Source organism: Anabrus simplex, chromosome 2 (assembly GCF_040414725.1).
Source record: "Anabrus simplex isolate iqAnaSimp1 chromosome 2, ASM4041472v1, whole genome shotgun sequence".
NCBI classification, from domain to species: domain Eukaryota; kingdom Metazoa; phylum Arthropoda; class Insecta; order Orthoptera; family Tettigoniidae; genus Anabrus; species Anabrus simplex.
The window spans coordinates 716891658-716911336 of NC_090266.1; the positions used below are offsets into that span (position 1 = coordinate 716891658).

Consider the following 19679-nt stretch of genomic DNA (forward strand, 5'->3'; position numbering starts at 1 on the left):
TGCAAAATGTCCTGTTTTTTCATTAATGATGCTGAAATGTCTAATGCTTAATTTTTAAATTCTTGCCCTCTCCACACCTTGTCCAGTTTTAGTACCACAGCTCTCTTTTGAATTGCATAATAATTGCTAGTTACATGCGTTCTTTGAAATAATATCTTCTAGTAAATAAAACTTTTGAAATAGACATGATATTGTATAGGCTTTTGGGCTTGTGCCATGTCAAGAAAAACTCTTGAAAGATTTCAACTCTTCTGAAAAATATGTTAGCACCTCAGCTTCCATATCAACAGATTTATCTGAAGCTGAAGACTTTAACTGACCTAGTTGGGGACAAAAAACTCTATTTAATTCACAGAGGTACAATATCATAATTTTTGTAAAACAAAATGTAATTGGTTTTGAAAGTTCTGAGCTAAAGTTGAAAATAAATACAGTAGAAGTCCATTATAGCGAGAATTCATAAAACAGTGAAAAATTTACTCGCTATAGCGGATTGTCATTATAGCTGATTTTTTTCTAAAAGTCTCAAAAAACCCATACACATAATCGGTGTGAAACGGCAGTCGGTTCAAAACTTGCGTTTTCGCGGATGATATCCACACTACGGCTTACTTGTTTGTTATTTTTTGAAATCCGATACTACGTGAAAGTGGTGTTTAATTTCATTCTGAAAATATTATAATATATTTCTCCGAATCCAGTACGACCCCCATTTTTTACTTCAAAACTTTAAATCAGGTTAAAAAGTGCTTTGTAAAATCATATGAATGCCTTTCTTGTACAATGCGCATTTTAAGACTATTTTTAGACGCTCAACATTGGTTCTGTTATACTGTACTTCCTTTGCAGCTACACAATTATTCTTTATTTCAATGTATAATATAAATGGTCCGTTATTGGGCATTATAAATTTTCCAGTGGGTTTAATAACCATTAAGTTAAAATTAGCATTATAATATTGAAGAGAACCCGTTGAAAATTTGCTGACAATACCTATTCCATGCGTCTCTACAATACGACAATCCATCGGGAAAATATTCTTGCTGTCTATAAAACTTAATATTTTACTCGGCGTCCGATATAATCGGCTACCGCTGCACGCACGTCTTGCTTGCCAGGTTCGGCCAACTTCAGGGGCTAGTGATGGATAGGCCTAATTGTGGGCGTTATAGGTCAAAGAAAGAGTTTTTCATGCACATACCTCACAATTTCATCTTCGACTTCTTTAAAGCGTCCTTATTGCGAACCACTGAATTCATTCTTTGTACTGTACGCATTTTTTAGCTATCTTTGTCTTCACGCTAACGCCGAAAACTGGCTTTAGTTATTTTATTTATTTTTGTGCTATTTGTTTAACGTCGCACTAACACATCGAAGGTTTTCGGTGACGAAAGAGTGGGAGGTTGGGAAGGTAGCGGCCGTGGCCTTCATTAAGGTACAGCCCCAGCATTTGCCTCGTGTGAAAATGGGAAACCACGGAAAATCGTCAGGGCTGCCGACAGTGGGGTTCGAACCCACTATCTCCCGAATGCAAGCTCACAGCTGCGCGACCCTAACTGCACAGCCACTTGCTTGGTGGCTCGGTGGCTTTAGTTAGGCCTATGCCATATTTTCCTGCGGCTGCAGAATTATTCTACATTTCCGAGTGTTTAATAACCATTAATTTAAAATTGGCATCATTTCGATGAGAACTCGTTGAAAATTTGCCGGAATTACCTGTTCCATGTATCTTTACAATACTACTATCCATCTCGAAAATATTAATGCCGTCTAAAAAACTCAATTTTACTAAGTGTCAGGTACAGTAGACACGTAATAATTCTGCCACTGAGCAGCCGTGGCCTTTATAAGAATTCAAAGGCTCGCATGTTTTGTTGCCATTCTGCAGATTTGAGAAACTTTTTTGTAAAGGCTAATAGAACGTCATTTTCTCTTCACTATTTCTCGAGACCCAGTGACGTTACACAGAGGTACTGTACAACCGGTTGCCGCTGTTAGCGATGTATAATAAAGAGGTGGTCGTTTATTGTCAAAGAGTTTTGTACGTGCGCAAAGTTTATAAATTTTGGAAAGGCTATTCCCATGCAAATTTTTAGCGAGGAGGTTATAATTTCTCTACATGCATTTGAAATCTTTTCATGATACACATATGGTTGATGCGAGAAAATATAAACTATCATCTGAAATCAGGCATGTACTTTGCCTTATCTTGAGGTGTATCACATTCTTACTTCATTTCAGTACTGGTATATAACATTAAAAGAGGTTGTTTACTTCAGCCGTTATTTTTAACGAGTTAACTGCTATCGGCCACATCATTTACATATTTATTATGAAAACGTTTCATCTTCTTTCATTTAGAATTTTCTTTAGAGAAAAGCAGTTGATAGGTAATACTAATCAACTCTAACATTGCCTTTGAATGTCGACGAGAGTGCTCGGAGATGCTCATAGCAAGAAAACTATACCATACCGAAGATGATAGATTGCATTTGGTGGCAAACGTTTCAGTTTTCTTATTCAAACAATGTCGCCTATCCTAACTTAACCGTACTATACCGTACTATAACATACTTCAAGTCCTAGTAGAGAAATGATAACCTTCTTGCTATAAATTTACATGATAATAGCCTTTCCGTAATTTAACCAGACGCGAGAAAATACAAACTAACCTTTGAAATCAATTATGCACTCTGCCATATCTTGAGGTGTTTCCCATTCTTCCTTAATTGCAGTATTTAGCATTAAAATTAAGCGATCATTTATTCAGCTATATTTCTAACGAGTTAACAACTGTTATCAGACACGTTATTTACGCATTTATTACAAAAATGTGTTCTTTCATTTCAAAATTTCTTTACTGAACAGCAGTCGATGGATATTGCTAATTGACTCGGACATCGCCTTCGAATGTCGACGAGAGAACTCGCTAGTGGACATAGCGAGGAAACTATACCAAAGGTGATCGATCCCATGCACCATAATCGGTGGGATGCATAAATATCAGTAACAGAAAAAATCGTGCGTGCTTAATCGCTTGTAATAACTGATGTGACAGTGATGGAGCTCTCGCTGTAACCGAAGGATAATACACAGTTTAATAGAGGAATTTTGAAGGGACAGCCAAAATTTGTCATTAATAATGGGATTCTCGTTATATGCCGTACTCGCTATAATGGATTTCTACTGTACTTAAAAATAACATTCGTTTTCATTAGGACCATATGTCGTGTACCATTCCAAGGACTGGATCTAATGATGACGACGACGATAAGCCTAACCAGTACAATATACTCTATCTTCAAACCTCCAGGCGTTTAAATTTAAGCCCACCTCATTGTTCTGCTGTGGTAGTAAAACAAGTGTTCCAGTTACAAGTCAAAACTGAAAATAATAGCTTCTATCTTAATAAATATTCCGATTTTTCATTTTGGAAATCTGGTATCTCTAATCTCATTTTCCTAAATCATGAATTGCAAATAGACTTCTGAAGTGTTAAGTGTTCTTATACTTATTATGTTTATAGTTATTTGCTTTCTTTTTATTTTTAGGCGATGTACAAATTTCCAGAGTGATATAGTTGATTCAGAAATATATTCCCATCTGCTAAAGCAAATTGCTCCTACTGATAGTGAAGTTACGCTTGAGGCTCTTATGGTAAGTAATTCTGAGCTTTGAATAACTGTAGGGAGGTTTACATTTGGGGAACTTTGGATCGTATGTTTTCCTTGGGAAGAGCTTTGAAAGATTTTCCTGAACTCTTTTCTATTGCTTTTCATTGGTTGCTTTGGACTTCTGCAAACCAGAACAAAAAACTCTTTACGTTTTTGGTGGAGGATTTCAGATTTTAGATCGGGAAATGTTATTGTAAATCCACTTTTAAAAAAAAGTATTTAATGCCTTTAAAGGGCTTTACTGAATGCCACCATGTGTTTTGTATACTGAAACTTTTTGTTTCCGGGAAGCTGCAAGTACTTTGTGTTTGTGTATTCTGTTAAGCCATACGAGATTGGCGTCTATTCTGGTATGCATATTTGATGAGCGAAGCAAAAGCGATTATAGATCTTTATACAGGGTAGTAGTGCGAGGGCTTGTTAGTTTAATGACATCATTGCTTGTTTCTTATCATAATCGAAACCTGGTTAATGTAAACAAGATTTTCAAACTGGAATGTTATTGTATTTACTCACATAATTTTCCCTTTTTTCTTTAAAATGTAGAGGCCAAAAATTGAGGGGGTGGAAGTTACTCAGAGAGTATGAATAATTGCAAATAAATTTGAGATTAATAATGTCAAACACCTCATTTATTCATCAAATTAAAACCTAGTACTAAATAAATTAAATAACATACAATTTGAGCAGATTTGAGAATTCAAAAGTTGAGTTCAAAAGAAGTGCCAGTGCTGTGAATTTCTTGACAAAATTGATCCTAGCAACACATATTTTGCATGAAATATGTAAATAAAAATCAGCTTGCTTGTATTTATCTCCTCACAGCTTTCATCAGAAGACATGTCAGTAGCCTGATCATATCTTTGTCTGCGGAATCAACGTTTACGTCCATCATGCTACGTCACCCCCTGAGCCATCGATTGCATTAAATATCCTAGTCATATTGAAACTCTCTGTGACGTTGGTGTCCCTTGCCTGAAGAATCCAAGAGCACACTTTTTCAGTTGAGGGGTCTCTTCACGGTACCTCTTTTTTGTCAGAATGAAGGAACCAGTTGCCATCCATTCCCCATAAAATTGCCAAAGATCGTCTCTGAACAGTTTATTAACCAAGATATCCAGCAGTTGTAAAACTGATGTAAGCCCTCCTGGTATTATGATTGGAATCAGTGAGGTGGAAAGATCATTTTAACCAGCTCCAGTAAATGGCCCCAAAACCAATTGAGAACAAGCATGGCTAAAAAAAAAAAAAGGTTAAGTTCCAAATGTTGGTCCCATACAACTTTCAGCCACTCTTTCATTAAATCACCTGACATCTACCCATTTTCATGCACTTGTTCGTCTTTACAGACCAATTCTATGTCCCCACATAAAACAAACCTATGCTTGCCTTAAATGGTACACGCTGTGGCCACTTTGTTTTTTCGCCCTACCATCTGCAGTAACTGTAAACACTATGGTACTGCTCAGTTTCTTCACACGTTTCATTTGCAACATTTCATCCAATACAGTAGCGCCATAGTTTCTCGGTTCTGTTACGTCATCAATCACTTCTTTCTCGACTTCACTGGGCATGTTGTCTGTGTGGTTATAGTGGGTACAAACCCCTGTCGGCAACCCTGAAGTTGGTTTTCTGTTGTTTATTTTCACACCAGGCAAATTAAGGCCACGACTGCTTCCTTCTCACTCCTAGGCCTTTCCTATTCCATTGTCTCCATAAGACCTGTATGTGTCGGTGTGACGTAAACCAAATTATTGTGTCTTGACTTCTGGATATGTTCCACATTTGGAGCCATGAAACGATTGATCCATAGACTTTGCTTTCATTAATTCTTCTTTGTGAGCTGTCTAATAGCGAATTAATTTCAGTTTTGCACTGAACTTTCTTTTCAAGCACTTTTTTCTTGCAAACCAAACTGTTTCCTTTAAATGATACCATTACTGTGCAAAACTTCAGGTAGTGGCATTAGCAAATTAGTAGATTTAATATGCAAGTATTTAATAAGTGCGGCAATGTGATTTATCAGGTGTGAAAGGAACATACCGTTAAGGAATACATTCATGTGTTCCATTCTGATGACAGATTTTCTTTAATAACACTGTTATCTGCATTTCTCCGGGATAAGACACGTGTCTGTGTACATAAGTTTGTGATACATGTGGTCGTTACCATACGTGTGGGAAATGTTCATTGAAGTTTTTTTCTTTACAGCACAGTGTGGATAATACCGTTACTGTATCTGACAAGCCCAGAAGAATGCATAATTTAGTGATATACGCTGATTTTGAATCATATATTGATAAAACAAAGCAGTATGCGCCTTCCGGGTATGTGTGGTACGCAATTCTGAATTGTGAGGTTATCCATAAAGACTTACAAATATTAAATTCGGTGAACGATGTAGCCCCAACATGTATGGATTCTATTCGCCAATGGCAGCAGAGTTCTTGTCGGCACCAGGTATCACAGCATCTGTCTAATTTGTGCAACCATGAAAACTGAAAAAGATCCTGTTATTCATTACAGTAGAAATGCTATAGACTGAGTATGCGGGTCTTACCATGCCCACTGCTGGCGTTGTATAGAAAATTGCATTCCGATTTTCTTTCATAACCTTAAGGGGAACGATTCACATTTATTGCTAAGAGATGCGCTTCGAACATTTGGTGAATCGGTACAAATACGAGCTGAAGGTTTCGAAAAAATATATACGTTATATGTATTGACGGTTAAGGTACAATTTAAAATATGTGATAGTTTCAATTTTCTAACAATATCCTTGTTTGACCTTGCTAAAAATGTGGAACAGCACAGGTATGCTCTAAATGGAGATGAAAAGGCTGTTTTTCTGTATGAATGGTTCAATACAGCCGATAAATTAAACGAGCCTTTACCAGGCGATGAGGAGGCATTGTTTTCGTCCTTAACGGGAAGACTGCAAGATAAAACTAAAGCCTTTTCTGTTTGGGACGCAAACGGAATGCACAAGTTTGAGGAATATCATAACTTATTATCTCGACCTTGATGTCACTTTACTGGCTGATGTATTCGAGCAATTCCACAGTCTCCTATAGGGCGCACGGGGTAGACCCCATTTATTTTTAGGGACCTCCTGGATATATGTGGTACTATGCATTAAGGAGAAATAACCGTGATTTTTAAATTATTCGCGATGACACAATATACACTTCTATCCACGAAAGCATGCGGGGTGGTGGTTCGCAGTGTATACACAGTTATGCAAATGTGGAGAATAAACCCAGTGATTATATACTGTATCTGGACATTAATGTGCTGTATTCGAAATGAATGTTAAATAAGCTTCCAATAGAGCTGTTGTCATAAGAAACCGAATTACCCATCGACTGGGAAAGTTGGATCAGTCAGTCGGATAAATGCTTTTTTGCTGTTGTGGACTTGGAGTATCCTGCCAATAAGCACGAAAAACGTCGTCCAATGCCTCTTGCTCCACACTACTATATGGACAGACTGTGTACCACATTGTTAACTAAAGAGCGCTGTATGGTGCACAGTATGGCACTAAAATTTTACATTGATAACGGTTTGAAAATATGTAAAGTGCACGATGCGTATATTTATTCGCAAGGTTTCGTACTGAAGGACTACGTTGAAAAAAACATCTGAGACGAAATCGGATAGTGATTTGTACAAATTAATGAACAATGCTTTTGTATGGGAAAAAGTGTGAAAATGTTTTTAAATATAAAAAGTTCAGTGTAATAAAAACAACTCGATACTGACAGTGGGAGAGAAAATTCATTCTTAGTGGGTAAGAAATTCCTAAAAATTGCTGATTACCACTTTTGTGAATTCCAAAATACAGAGGTTCACTTAACTAAACCTATTCAGTTAGGATTTGGGATCGTACAATTTGCAAAATTAAGACTTTATTATTTCATATGAAATATGCCTTGAAAAATGGTTCCGTAAATGGCCGAGCATTTTCTGAGTTTTGTTTTTTCTAGACAAGGTTGGGGGAAATCGTGGTACAAGTTGTTTGATATAACTTTTGAATGGAAGCACCTAGCACATGTAGAACATCTCTCTCCTACAGAGTGGATCCCAAGGAATGCTGCTATGCAAAATAATTTTTCAAGAAGCCGGAGCTAGCAACTCATAGTGGGTATATTCCATATCGTTTAAGACGCATCCCTGATAACGTTTGTTATGGTTCTCCACGTTACCGTGACTGTAAGGAAATTTCGTACACCTTCAGCCTTTCGAAATTTTCAATTTTAGGTAACGCATACAGAAACTTAGCACTGTCACTGCCTATCAAATCTTTATATTTTATAGTACTCAGACTATAATCATTTGATATCTTGTATCCAGTAGTGGAGTACAAATGAAGCCATGTTAATTGGATTGTTACTTTGTACCTGCAGTTCATCTGTGAGGATAATGAAATTGGTCATCTGTACCTTCAGCTTGTGAATGCGATACCCTAGACAGCACGGCATTATGTGTTTTACAACACTCAACATTTCGTCATCTAGCATAGCCATTAAACCGATCGTCAGTGGAAGTGTGGACAGCTATTTGGATATTTCTTCCCATAACTGTTGCGTAAATGTAAACGTGATCTGTTCCAGCGCATTGTTCAGGGGATGTAGTAATTCGTCGCTTCCGTATCAACTCCAGGAACCGGCGAGTGTCCTCCTTCGGAAGGTGAATTGATTGTGGCACCACTCTGATGAACTCCGCCAACTCAGAAAACTTATGATATATAGACTCACACTTTGAGTACAGAAGATGCACAAGTATTGTGTTGTTAGTCTGCACTTCAAACTTGCAGTTAGGTTGATGGAAAACCACTCGTAGAAGAATTGAGAGGTCGGTGACAGACAGCTCCCTCAAGTTGGCGCTCTTCACTATCCAGCTCGAAGGTGTCGCTAATGCAGACTTAATGAATCTGATGAGGATCTTGTGTCCTTGTATACCTATACCGGGTATTTATAGAGCGCCAGTTATGCATTTATACTTTCAATGTTCTCCTTTTGCTCCGCCCCTCGACCCCTTCCATATAGTAAAATTAACATCCATCTGTGAACAAGGCTTCCATTAGTGCGTCCCATTGCCTGCGGTCACTCGCACCTAAGATGTGAATCAATTAACTGTGTCGGCATATGGATATTGTCATGGGATCGGTAGACCAAATGTACATGTGTACATTCTACATTATTCTTAAAACAAATTTATGAATGTATTTGAGTTATACTTGCTATTTTTGCTGGAAGGCAGTATTTCTAGATGTAAAAAGACAAAGGGTGAACACGACTTTGAGGCCTACCTATAAAGTAAATCTAGTCCATTGTAGTTACTCATATCACGTCATTCGTTACATATCATTAATTCCTCTGATAAGGTTGACGTCAGGAAGGGCATACAGTCGTTAAAACTCACTACGAAGATTCGTCTCGTTTCATACTCGACCCCGTATTAACATATTATGCAATCTTGATAAAAAAAAGACTTAATGGCCAGTCATTTGTTTTGTCAGTTGAGAAGTAGGCCTACCACACAGTAAACCTGAGTAAACCTGATAACTGCTTTCATCTGAATTATCGTCTTGCACCGCAAACTTCCCTCTTACCGGTGTGTTGTCATTCCAAGTGACGCCATCTTCACTGCCATCTCGTCAGTTGCGTCAGCCATACACTGCAATTGAGATCATTTGAGGTCCCATCTTTTTGAACATTTTAAAAATAGTTTCATCCCAACTGTAGAGTCCAAACAGTGTGAATCTATTCCCAAATGGTTTCTGGAGATGGTATCAGATATTCCCAATTTTGGTGTGTGTGTGTGTGTGTGTGTGTGTGTGTGTGTGTGTGTGTGTGTGTGTGTGTGTGTGTGTGTGTGTGTGTGTGTGTGTGTGTGTGTGTGTGTGTGTGTGTGTGTGTGTGTGTGTGTGTGTGTGTGTGTGTGTGTGTGTGTGTGTGTGTGTGTGTGTGTGTGTGTGTGTGTGTGTGTGTGTGTGTGTGTGTGTGTGTGTGTGTGTGTGTGTGTGTGTGTGTGTGTGTGTGTGTGTGTGTGTGTGTGTGTGTGTGTGTGTGTGTGTGTGTGTGTGTGTGTGTGTGAGAGAGAGAGAGAGAGAGAGAGTCAGAAGCCACTCCTTCCGAATAAAGCCGTGCTGTAGAAACGTTCGAAACCACCAGCAGATAACTAACGTATGCTACGAGTTGTACTTCCGAATGTAATACATAGTGACTGGAAGCATTCTTTTGATATCTGCGGCTGTTGAATGCCAGATCCTTATTTTTTAGTATATTTCATTCTTGTTCTGTACATTTATCAGATTTGGATTTACCTAAACAGCTGTAAATGAGATAAGAGAAACCGCATTGTTTAGGTTAGGTATGCTATCAAGTGCCCGAATAGTGCCAGAATTTCCATGACGGAAAGAATAAAAATAAATAACACCAAAGTTTGCCGCATTTATGGACATCCACAGGTTTGGTGCTAATGCGTTTTATTATTATAATGTTTAAGTTTGTACGTTCGTTGTCTCCATTTAAAGTATAGTCTCCGTTCAAAGTAAGTGGGGACATATTATTTGTTAGGTACGTTGACGAGTAATTGGATAGTTTTTATGATGTTTTAAACTTGCTTCGCTCCAAAAAAATTACGTATATTGGCCTGAGTTACGAGATATTAAACAATCAATTTGTTAATGATATTGCCTGCTATATTAATGTTAACAACCGTGAATAATTCTCAACTAAAGTAAACTCGTTTCCTCATCCCGAGTCGGCTCAGCTCTCTTTAGACACACCCCCAGTGGAGGGGAGTTACATGTACCATTTTTACCGCATATCAACCTTCCTACCATTTGTAAATCTCTGGCAGTATGGTACCGGGAATCTAACTCTCTCCCGAGAATGGCAGCTAATTGTGCTAACAATTATGCTCGCAGGCATTATTAACTACAAATCAGACATAGCATGACTGATGCATGCTTGCTGTGTGCGGGTCGGACACAAAACTATTCACCTATTTGTGCGACGTCATCAGAGCTGCAGTAGGCCTACGCTATGGAGGCAGACAGTTCTTAACTACGAAACACTCGTGCACCGCATGATTTCGATGCGTGTTTTCGTTGCGTGGGTCATACAGACGAAACTATTCACAAATTTGTATAATGTCGTCAGAGCTGCAATAAGACTTGTACCCGCTTTGAAGCGGAATCGTTGTTCTCTGATGAGTTACGTTGGGGATCTTGTATGCAAGATTTTTTTTTTTTGTTTCCTTCGTCTCGAAAAGCCATGAGGGCAGGGGGTCTAATACATGAGTAAATATGGTAATTTGTTCCATACTTGAAGGTGTTTTATACTACAATTAATTCAGTAATTCTTGGTAAAATGTTATATTTCATCCTTGATAAATGTAAAAATGTGTTGTTGTAGGAAAAGAATCTTCTGGCTCGTGCTGAAATAATGCTCCAGCAAGCTGCAAAGTTGGGCTGTCGCAGTTTTGTTACTGCAAGTGATGTAGTTAATGGCATATACAAGCTCAACTTGGCTTTTGTTGCCAATCTGTTCAACAATCATCCAGGCCTCGAGCGTCCAGAGGGATTAATTGAAGGCTTGGAGAATTTGGAAGAAACCAGGGAGGAGAAAAGTGAGTGATATTATTTTAATATTTTTGTGTCTTTAAAGTGAACGAAGGCATCTTTAAAATCTGCTTCTTGTTCTTCTTCCTCTTCTTCTTATTCTTAACTTTATCCAATCACCGACTAAGGGGTTTATTAGGGCCTCTGGCAAGTTATTCCTAAAGTGCAGTTTTTTTGCAGTGGAAATGGGTTATTTCCCTACAAAACTGCATTGTATTGTCTCCCTGCTGAATACACCCCTTATTGCTTTTTGTGCTTCAGTATTTCTATCAGGCTAAGCTGCTCAAGATAGAATTGATGAAAGAGGTATTAAGTTTTCAAATATGATTGCACTTGACCATGCCAGGAGCCACTGCTTATTTGTGTCTGGTGTTTAGTCACCATGTATTGTAGCGCACACTAGATCTATGACTGATCACCTAATAAGCCTGTCAGTCTTAGGTGAAGAGTGGTTCCTTCTGCTTGTAACGCTCTTTTTTTGGTTTAGATCCAAAAGTCATTAGCCCCTAAACGATTGATTCATTTTCCATTCCGATTTCACTATCATTGTTTTCGCATTTGAAGTACTCTTAAATTAATTTCTTCCTGCCGATAATGTGGGACTCGTTAGTACTGTACTCGGCCCTGCTGTAGTCTTTTGTATGCGATACACTAGCGCCTCATGGCCCTAGTGCAATTGTATTTTGAATATGAAAGTATAGTGGTGTTCAAGAAATTGAACTGTACGTGATGCATCATGTTGTAGCCATTCTTGTATTAGCAGACTATTCCAGTAATGGTTAAACAGAAAAAAATATAAATAACTCATCCTTTGGACATCTTATGTAACATTACACATTCATTTTTATTTCTCTCACTCCCTCTCTTTTAAAAAATTTGACTGAGCAGGTTGGCCAAGGTAGGTAACTTACGTAGCTGTGAGCTTGCGTTCAGGAGTTTGTGGGTTCAAAACCCACTTTCAGCTGTCCTGAAGACGGTTTTCTGTGGTTTCCCATTTTCACGCCAGGCAAATGCTGGGGCTGCACCTTATTTAAGGCTACGGCTGTTTCCTTCCCACTCCCAGCCCTTTCCGGTCCCATCGTCGCCTTAAGACCTACTTGTGTCGGTGCGACGTAAGCAACTTGTAAAAAAAAAAAAATATTTAAAAAATATACTGGGACTGTACCTTTATTAAGGCCATGGATGCTACCTTCCCATTCCTAGCCCTTTCCTATTCTTCCATTGCCAAAAACCTTCAATGTGTTAGTGCAACATTAAATCACTAGCAAAAATAGGCTATTTGTTTCCGGCGGGATCGCAAAAAAAAAAAAAAAAAAAAAAAAAGAGAGAGAGATAGTTGGGGGAAAAATTATGGATGTGGGAAATACCAGTTATAAGGCAATTGCAAATAAATAAATAAATAAATAAATAAATAAATCATACATACATACATTATCATTATAGACCGTTATGCCTTTCAGCGTTCAGTCTGCAAGCCTCTGTGAATTTACTAAACATCGCCACAATCCTCTATTTGCAACTAGTGCTGTGGCCTCATTTGGTTCTATACCTCTTATCTTTAAATCGTTGGAAACTGAGTCTGACCATCGTCGTCTTGATCGCCCTCAACTTCTTTTACCCTCCATAAGAGTCCGTTATTCTCCTAGGTAATCTATCCTCCTCCATTCGCCTCACATGACCCCACCACTGAAGCCGGTTTATGCGTACAGCTTCATCCATCGAGTTCATTCCTAAATTAGCCTTTATCTCCTCATTCCGAGTACCCTCCTGCCATTGTTCCCAGCTGTTTGTACCAGCAATCCTTCTCGCTACTTTCATGTCCTTTACTTTTAACTTATGAGTAAGATATCCTGATTCAACCCAGCTTTCGCTCCCGTGAGGCAATGTTGGTCTGAAAACAGAGCGATGTAAAGATAGTTTTGCCTGGGAGTTGACTTCCTTCTTAAAAATACTTAAAAATAAAATGCACATAATTTTAGACAAACTTACAACACACAACGATTAAAAAATACTGGAGTGCACATTCTGTACCTTCACACTTTTTGCAAAAAATCATTATTGTACATTCTTTTAACATCTTTCATAAAACGTCCTTAATAGACATTTGTTGTTTGGCCTGATTACGTTTCACGTGGAACAGTGCACTTTCAATATTCAAAATAGTTTGCTGCTTGCTTCCGTCGATATCAGGAGTGTAAATATAGCCTTGAAGAGTTTCGAATGCGCTCAGGGCTTAGGAAAATTACTGCTGTGGTTCGGCCCAGTCTTCACTCTTGCTATCCCATACTGCACATTTATCTCCTCTACACTGAGAGTAGAACACATGAGGAGGTCACTGTCTATCGACACATGCATATACAATTCCATGTACCGAGCAAGTGGCTGCATGGTTTGGGTCACACATCTGTCGGCTTGCTTTTGGGAGATACCGGGTATGAACCCCCGTGTCGGCAGCCCTGAAGATGGTTTCCATGGCTTCCCACTTTCACTCCTGGCACTTGCTGAGGCTGTGCCTTAATTAAGGTCACGGTCACTCCTTCCCGCTCATAGCCCTTTCCTATCCCATCGCTGCTGTAAGACCTATCTATGTTGGTGCAGCGTAAAGCAAATAGTAAAAAAGAAATCTATGTTCATACTCAGTTTTTTCCATTGTAGCTGCACTTCTGGAAACATTTATGAATTGTGTCTAGTGAGATCTGATGTTACGCTGACATTTCAAAATGAATTGCTTGTAGGACGTTGATTTTCACTTCTGCTGTATTTCCATTGTCCATGGGACATACTGCCTTTTGCACTAGTTATGGGGCACATTGCTTATTGCACTAGCCGCTTCCTGTAAGACTGCTTGAAGCACTTTATAATGCCTGCATCTCTAATAGTTGCGGAACGCTAGTGGTATTTGAGGAATAAACACAATCTTTGTTACAAAGGAATGAAAGGTCCTTTGGATGGGCAGCACAATTGTCTGTAAACAAAATTAACTTCCTTCCCATAGTCCCCATGGAAGTAACGATCCCACGAATAAATCCTACAGGAATATCGGCGGTCACTCAACTTTTGTGTTGGAAAAATATTGAACTGGTAACGTCTGAAGCTGGCCCCGCGGTGTAGGGGTAGCGTGCCTACCTCTTACCTGGAGGCCCCAGGTTCGATTCCCGGCCAGGTCAGGGATTTTTACCTGGACCTGAGGGCTGGTTCAAGGTCCATCCAGCCTACATGATTAGAATTGAGGAGCTATCTGACGGTGAGATAGCGGCCCCGGTCTAGAAAGCCAAGTGTAACAACCGAGAGGATTCGTCATGCTGACCACACAATACCTCGTAATCTGCAGGCCTTCGGGCTGAGCAGCGGTCGCTTGGTAGGCCAAGGCCCTTCATGGGCTGTAGTGTCATGGGGTTTGGTTTGGTTTGGTAATGTCTGAATATTTTTGAACCATCTGGATCTCTCAATCGTTTCTGTAACAATAAGCACATGCTTATCGAATCCATCACTGTTTAAACACAAGAGGACAGTCTTGCTATCTTTTGCTCTTTTCCCACCATGACATGACTCTCCTCTGACTGTTAGTGTACTGTCAGGAAGACAATAATTGTAATAAGAGATCCATTTCATCTGCATTGTAAATGTCTCGGGGTTCGTATCTCTCGAGTAGTGTCAGCAGGTTTTCCAACCACAGTTCAGTGCCTGATGTATCTACAACAGCACTCTCACCTGCTAGCTTCTTACAAAGTAGCCAATGCTGCTCCTTGAAGTGGAAGATCCATCCGTTGGAATATGAGAATTTTTAAATATTTATTCTTTCCCAGTCTTTTCTTCACAGTCGTTCCATGTTCTTCTCTTTTGTCATGTATTTTGCATTTCCTTTTCCTAATGGGATTTAATGTTGATGGTGCTAAACCCACTTATTTAGCAGTCTCTTTTCTTTTTGGAAAGATTTTTGTCAACTTCTTCAATAATTACCTGTCTTCCTTCCAAAGGTCTGTCTTGCTTAAAAATTTGCATCATTTTGAATTATGCAAAAACTCCACTAAAATATGACAATTCAGTGACTACTATACACAGCAGAAGCACATGCAAAGTGAATACTCGACTGTAAGAACTTAGGTTACATCCCCGACCTAGATTGCCTTGGCTACTGCAGATCGAAACGTGGGTAAAATAATGGCACGGCTCTGATGTCACAGCATGCTTTGAAATGACATCAGATAGTGTGGGATTGAGATGGAACAAGTGAGTGTGTATATGGATATGATGATCGATTGGGGTTTAGAATTTGTTGGGACCGAAATCAGAGAACTATAGATCCATCGAAGAATGAGAAACATTTTTTTATACCAGATTGTATTGGACATGTTCTCTGGACTGAAAATCATGAATAATAGATGTGGGGAATGAGTTCCAGAACAATCGTTCAAGGTTTCACTGTAACGAAATTCACCCACAGTGCTGAGCAATCACTCTATTCATCAGACACTTACAAAGAAAGAGGGCATTGGCGCATCTGCAGTAGAAGTGTAATGTCCTCATACTCATAGTTTTACCAAAAGACTCTTCAGGCAAAGGGCAAAAAATACCCGAACCTTTGTTCCTGATCCATTTCATGAACCTTATTTGGACTTTTTCCAGATTCTGTATTAAATACTGCTGAGAAGTACCCACACCTCTTAACAGTATTCTAACAATGGCTTGATTAGAGTGCAAAACTAAGTTTTCAGAGTCCTATAAGAACCTATAAGAAACAGATTTGGTGCAGTTTCCTTTCAGAAAGCCAAGTAATTTAAACGCTTTCCAAGAAATCTTGTCTAAATGTTTCTCTAAAGAAAGACCGTAACAGTTTGAAAGTGTCATACCAACATCATTTATTGTAATTTACTGGTACCAGTTTGCATGAAAAAGTAATTGTATTGCATTTCAAAATATTGAAATAAAGTTACCACTTTTGACATTAATTACTCCAGAGGTTTAAGGCAGACTGTAGCCGCTTACAGTCCAACTCACAATTTACCTCCCTGATGATCTTGATACTGTTAGGCATACAGAAGGTAATTGCTATGGGGTATAAATATTATATAATTTATGAACAAAAAGGGCCCAAAAATAAAGAACCTTGGGGGCCACCAGAAGTAGGATGGTGTGCCTTTGACGTCATACTTTACTATGCAAACACTGTTAGTGAGATTGCTTTTTATACACTCCAAAGCACTTCCTGCTCTCCTGTATGCTGACAGTTTGATGAGCAGTATGTCATGTGGAACTGAATCAAAAGGTTTGGAGAAGTCCAGGTAAACAGTATCCACTTGCACCCTGTCCAGAAATTCTTAAATGAAGTTGATATACATTGCAATATTGGACAATGTCGAGTATTTCTTTATGAAACCATGCTGTGCTACATTAATACACTGCGAAACTGAAGTGTACAATCTGTTTTACGCCATCTTCTCTGTCACCTTTGAAATCGGTGTAAATAAAAATACAGACCTATAGTTATTGAACTCTGTTTTGTCTCCTGGACTAGAGACATATTCATTATGATGCTAAGTGGCCAACCTAGCTGAGATGCTTATGCTTTCAAAACAATTTTGGGTGTGTCACCCGGGCCAAATAAATGAAATGCCATGTGGCCTCCGGAGAGGCCTAGTGCAGGTCTTTTAATTTGACGCCTGAAGGTGACCTGCGTGTTGTGATGAGGATGAAATGTTTATGAAGACAGCACATGCACCCAGTCCCCATACCAGGGGAATTAACCAATTATGGTTAAAATTCCCGACCCTGCCGGGAATCAAACTCGGGACCCCTGTGACCAAAGACCAGCACACTAACCACTTAGCGATGGAGCCGGACATCTGGGCCAGATGATTTGGAGGTATCCAATGATGCAACAGTTGAAGATACCTGTGCAGGAGAGGTCAAAAGCATGGTCAGTCCATTATTGCGCACGGAGGAACTGGAGAGATTATACTCTGCAGCAGGTGAGTGTTGTTTTCAAACGATTCTGGAAAACTGTCCAAAGGGCTTCTTTTGTCCTGTAATTCTTTCCCATCCTGGCATAGTGGATGGCAGATGGGATGGCCTCCATTTATTATTCACAAAATTCTAAAAAACTTTGGGTGTGCAGTTAATTTTGATTGAAGTTACGTTAATTTCTGTATTTTTTTTAGTTGAAGACTCTTAAATTCACCGCGAATGGTTGAAAATTGCCCATTATCACTACTTCGTGTTTTTTTTTTTTTTTTTTTTTTTTTTTTTTTTTTTTTTTTTTTTTTTTTTTGTAACTTTGTTTGTTCCTCCGTGTCGTACAAGCACGGGTACTTCAGCATGCTAACTATCTGGTATGGTACATTGTCTTTTATTATGGCATGGAGGAGGTCGTAAAGAGGGTTAAAGCCTCATCGGCAGAGGGAGACTCATCAAACTCGAAGAACACATCAAAAGGAGATATCTCTTTTGAGGAAAATTAGCCCATGCGAACGTTAACCTCCTCTGCAGTATGGGCCACATAACTCGCAATAAAGGTAATTTGAATTTTACAGCTAGATTGTCCTATGTTATAGTGGCTGAGGTTGGTTACATTTGAGGGTGTTTAAATGTTACACCTATGTGTGGTTGCCTTGTGTTGTGTTAAAGAACACCTGTATGACAGTATTTTGACACTAGCATATCTTAATATATGTATCTTTTGAAGGGATGAGGGTATATTCTTATTGTGGTAGTGTGGTGGTAGTAATATACTGTATTTGTTTGATTAGAAGCAGACACCAAGTGTAAGACGATCCCCGGGAAATCAGAAACTAAATAAAAAAAATAATGAAGCACACAAAGCATAGGAAATACATTTTTTGCCTTTTAATTATTTAGTCATTCATCGCTATCAGATGTCAATGTGTTTGTGTTTGTGTTTCTGTGCCCTAAAGTGTATTAGAGCTCAAACTTTTTTAAAGGCACGACTGGTTTTAGTTTCTTCAGCGATAACTTCCTTGAGAAGAGAGTATTTTCTGCAGTAGAACAACATCAATAGATTATCGACGACATCCATGCAATATGCTCTTTTGCTATTGTTTTAGGTGCAGTAGATAGTACACTCACAAGAATCCAATCACCTGGGGCCAGTAAAGCTGAAATATGCTGCAATCGGAATGGATACTTCTACTGTTAATGTTAGAGAGATTAATGATCCTAACATCCGAATCAGGGAGTAGTTCTGGCCAGGTTCTGTAAATGACAGTATAATATTTATTAACTCCCACATACGACCACGGTTTGAAGTGGGGACAAGTTACAAAGGGATCAGGAACATCTTCTGCAAAATACTGCTTCCTGTTCTTAGTTTGGGATTGTAATTGAAATGTTGAGAGAACTTGTGTTTATGCCAACTTCACTGTCCATGTTCTACAGCTGTATTCAAACAGTTGCATCGGAGGGTGCTCAAACACTGCTTGCCTTCTAGATTCACACTGTTCTTAACTCTCGCAAAAATTAACATGTTGGCTAACATTTCTTAGGAAAAGTTTGAACAAATGCAAGAAAGTTAACACATTGTTAAATTTTTAACATGGTGTTAACGAACAACTCGTTAGTATATGTTTAACGACTGTCGATGAAACCGGGCTTCAGTCTACATGTTGGTGAAAATAACTTATGGCGGCTTCTGACGTTATTTTTCGGAACTTTTTTCCTATTGCATCTATAAAGGGTGTCGTCTCCATTACCGGCTGTGTTAACGATACAGATTCTAAGCCGAAGGGCATTTTTTGAACCAAGAAAAATGTAATAAAAATGTTGACTTACAATCTGGTAAATATAGTCCATTACTACAGAACACCAACAAACCCTGGACAACATTCTAGGCGATTCACTTCTGACATTTCCCTTATTGAAAGCGTTTCTCCCTGTGCATGAATGAACACAAGAAATTAAGACATGATTACATCCAGATCAAGATGACAAATATTAGTAAGACATCCAAGGGTACGAACATGCCGAGTGGATTACTCCTCACATATTGCTCATCACTCATCATTCAAAGGTGCACATACTGGGTGGGAGACTTGCTCTTTCTTCATTAAAGAGGAACAGTTTTTCCATCCAGTTATGACTGTGCAGCATTCACGAGGAGATCGCGTTGTGTTTTTTAAATTAAATTTAGTTTTTATGCACATGTTCGTAGTTATCTATGTACATAATGGTTAAAAACAGTAGTATTAGTGATGATGAACTGACGGTAGCAAGCAGATTGTACTGGATTTCAAGTTCTGACAGAAGATAATAGTGCACATCCAATTTATAAGAGAAGGCAAGAATTTTGTGAATTCCACCATTTATACCAAGAAGTGAAGAATGACTCACAGAAATTCCACAACTATTTAAGAATGTCACTG

General features: G+C 38.8%; 1 protein-coding gene across 1 annotated transcript in view; it reads left to right on the plus strand.

The window, feature by feature from the left end:
* Fim (plastin-2 Fim) overlaps positions 1-19679 on the plus strand; it is a 241543-nt gene that overhangs the window by 82853 nt on the left and 139011 nt on the right. Inside the window, exons 6-7 of the mRNA XM_067141346.2 lie at positions 3552-3657; positions 11099-11312. Coding sequence (XP_066997447.1) covers positions 3552-3657; positions 11099-11312 — 320 coding nt within the window. The remainder of the gene's footprint in view (positions 1-3551; positions 3658-11098; positions 11313-19679) is intronic.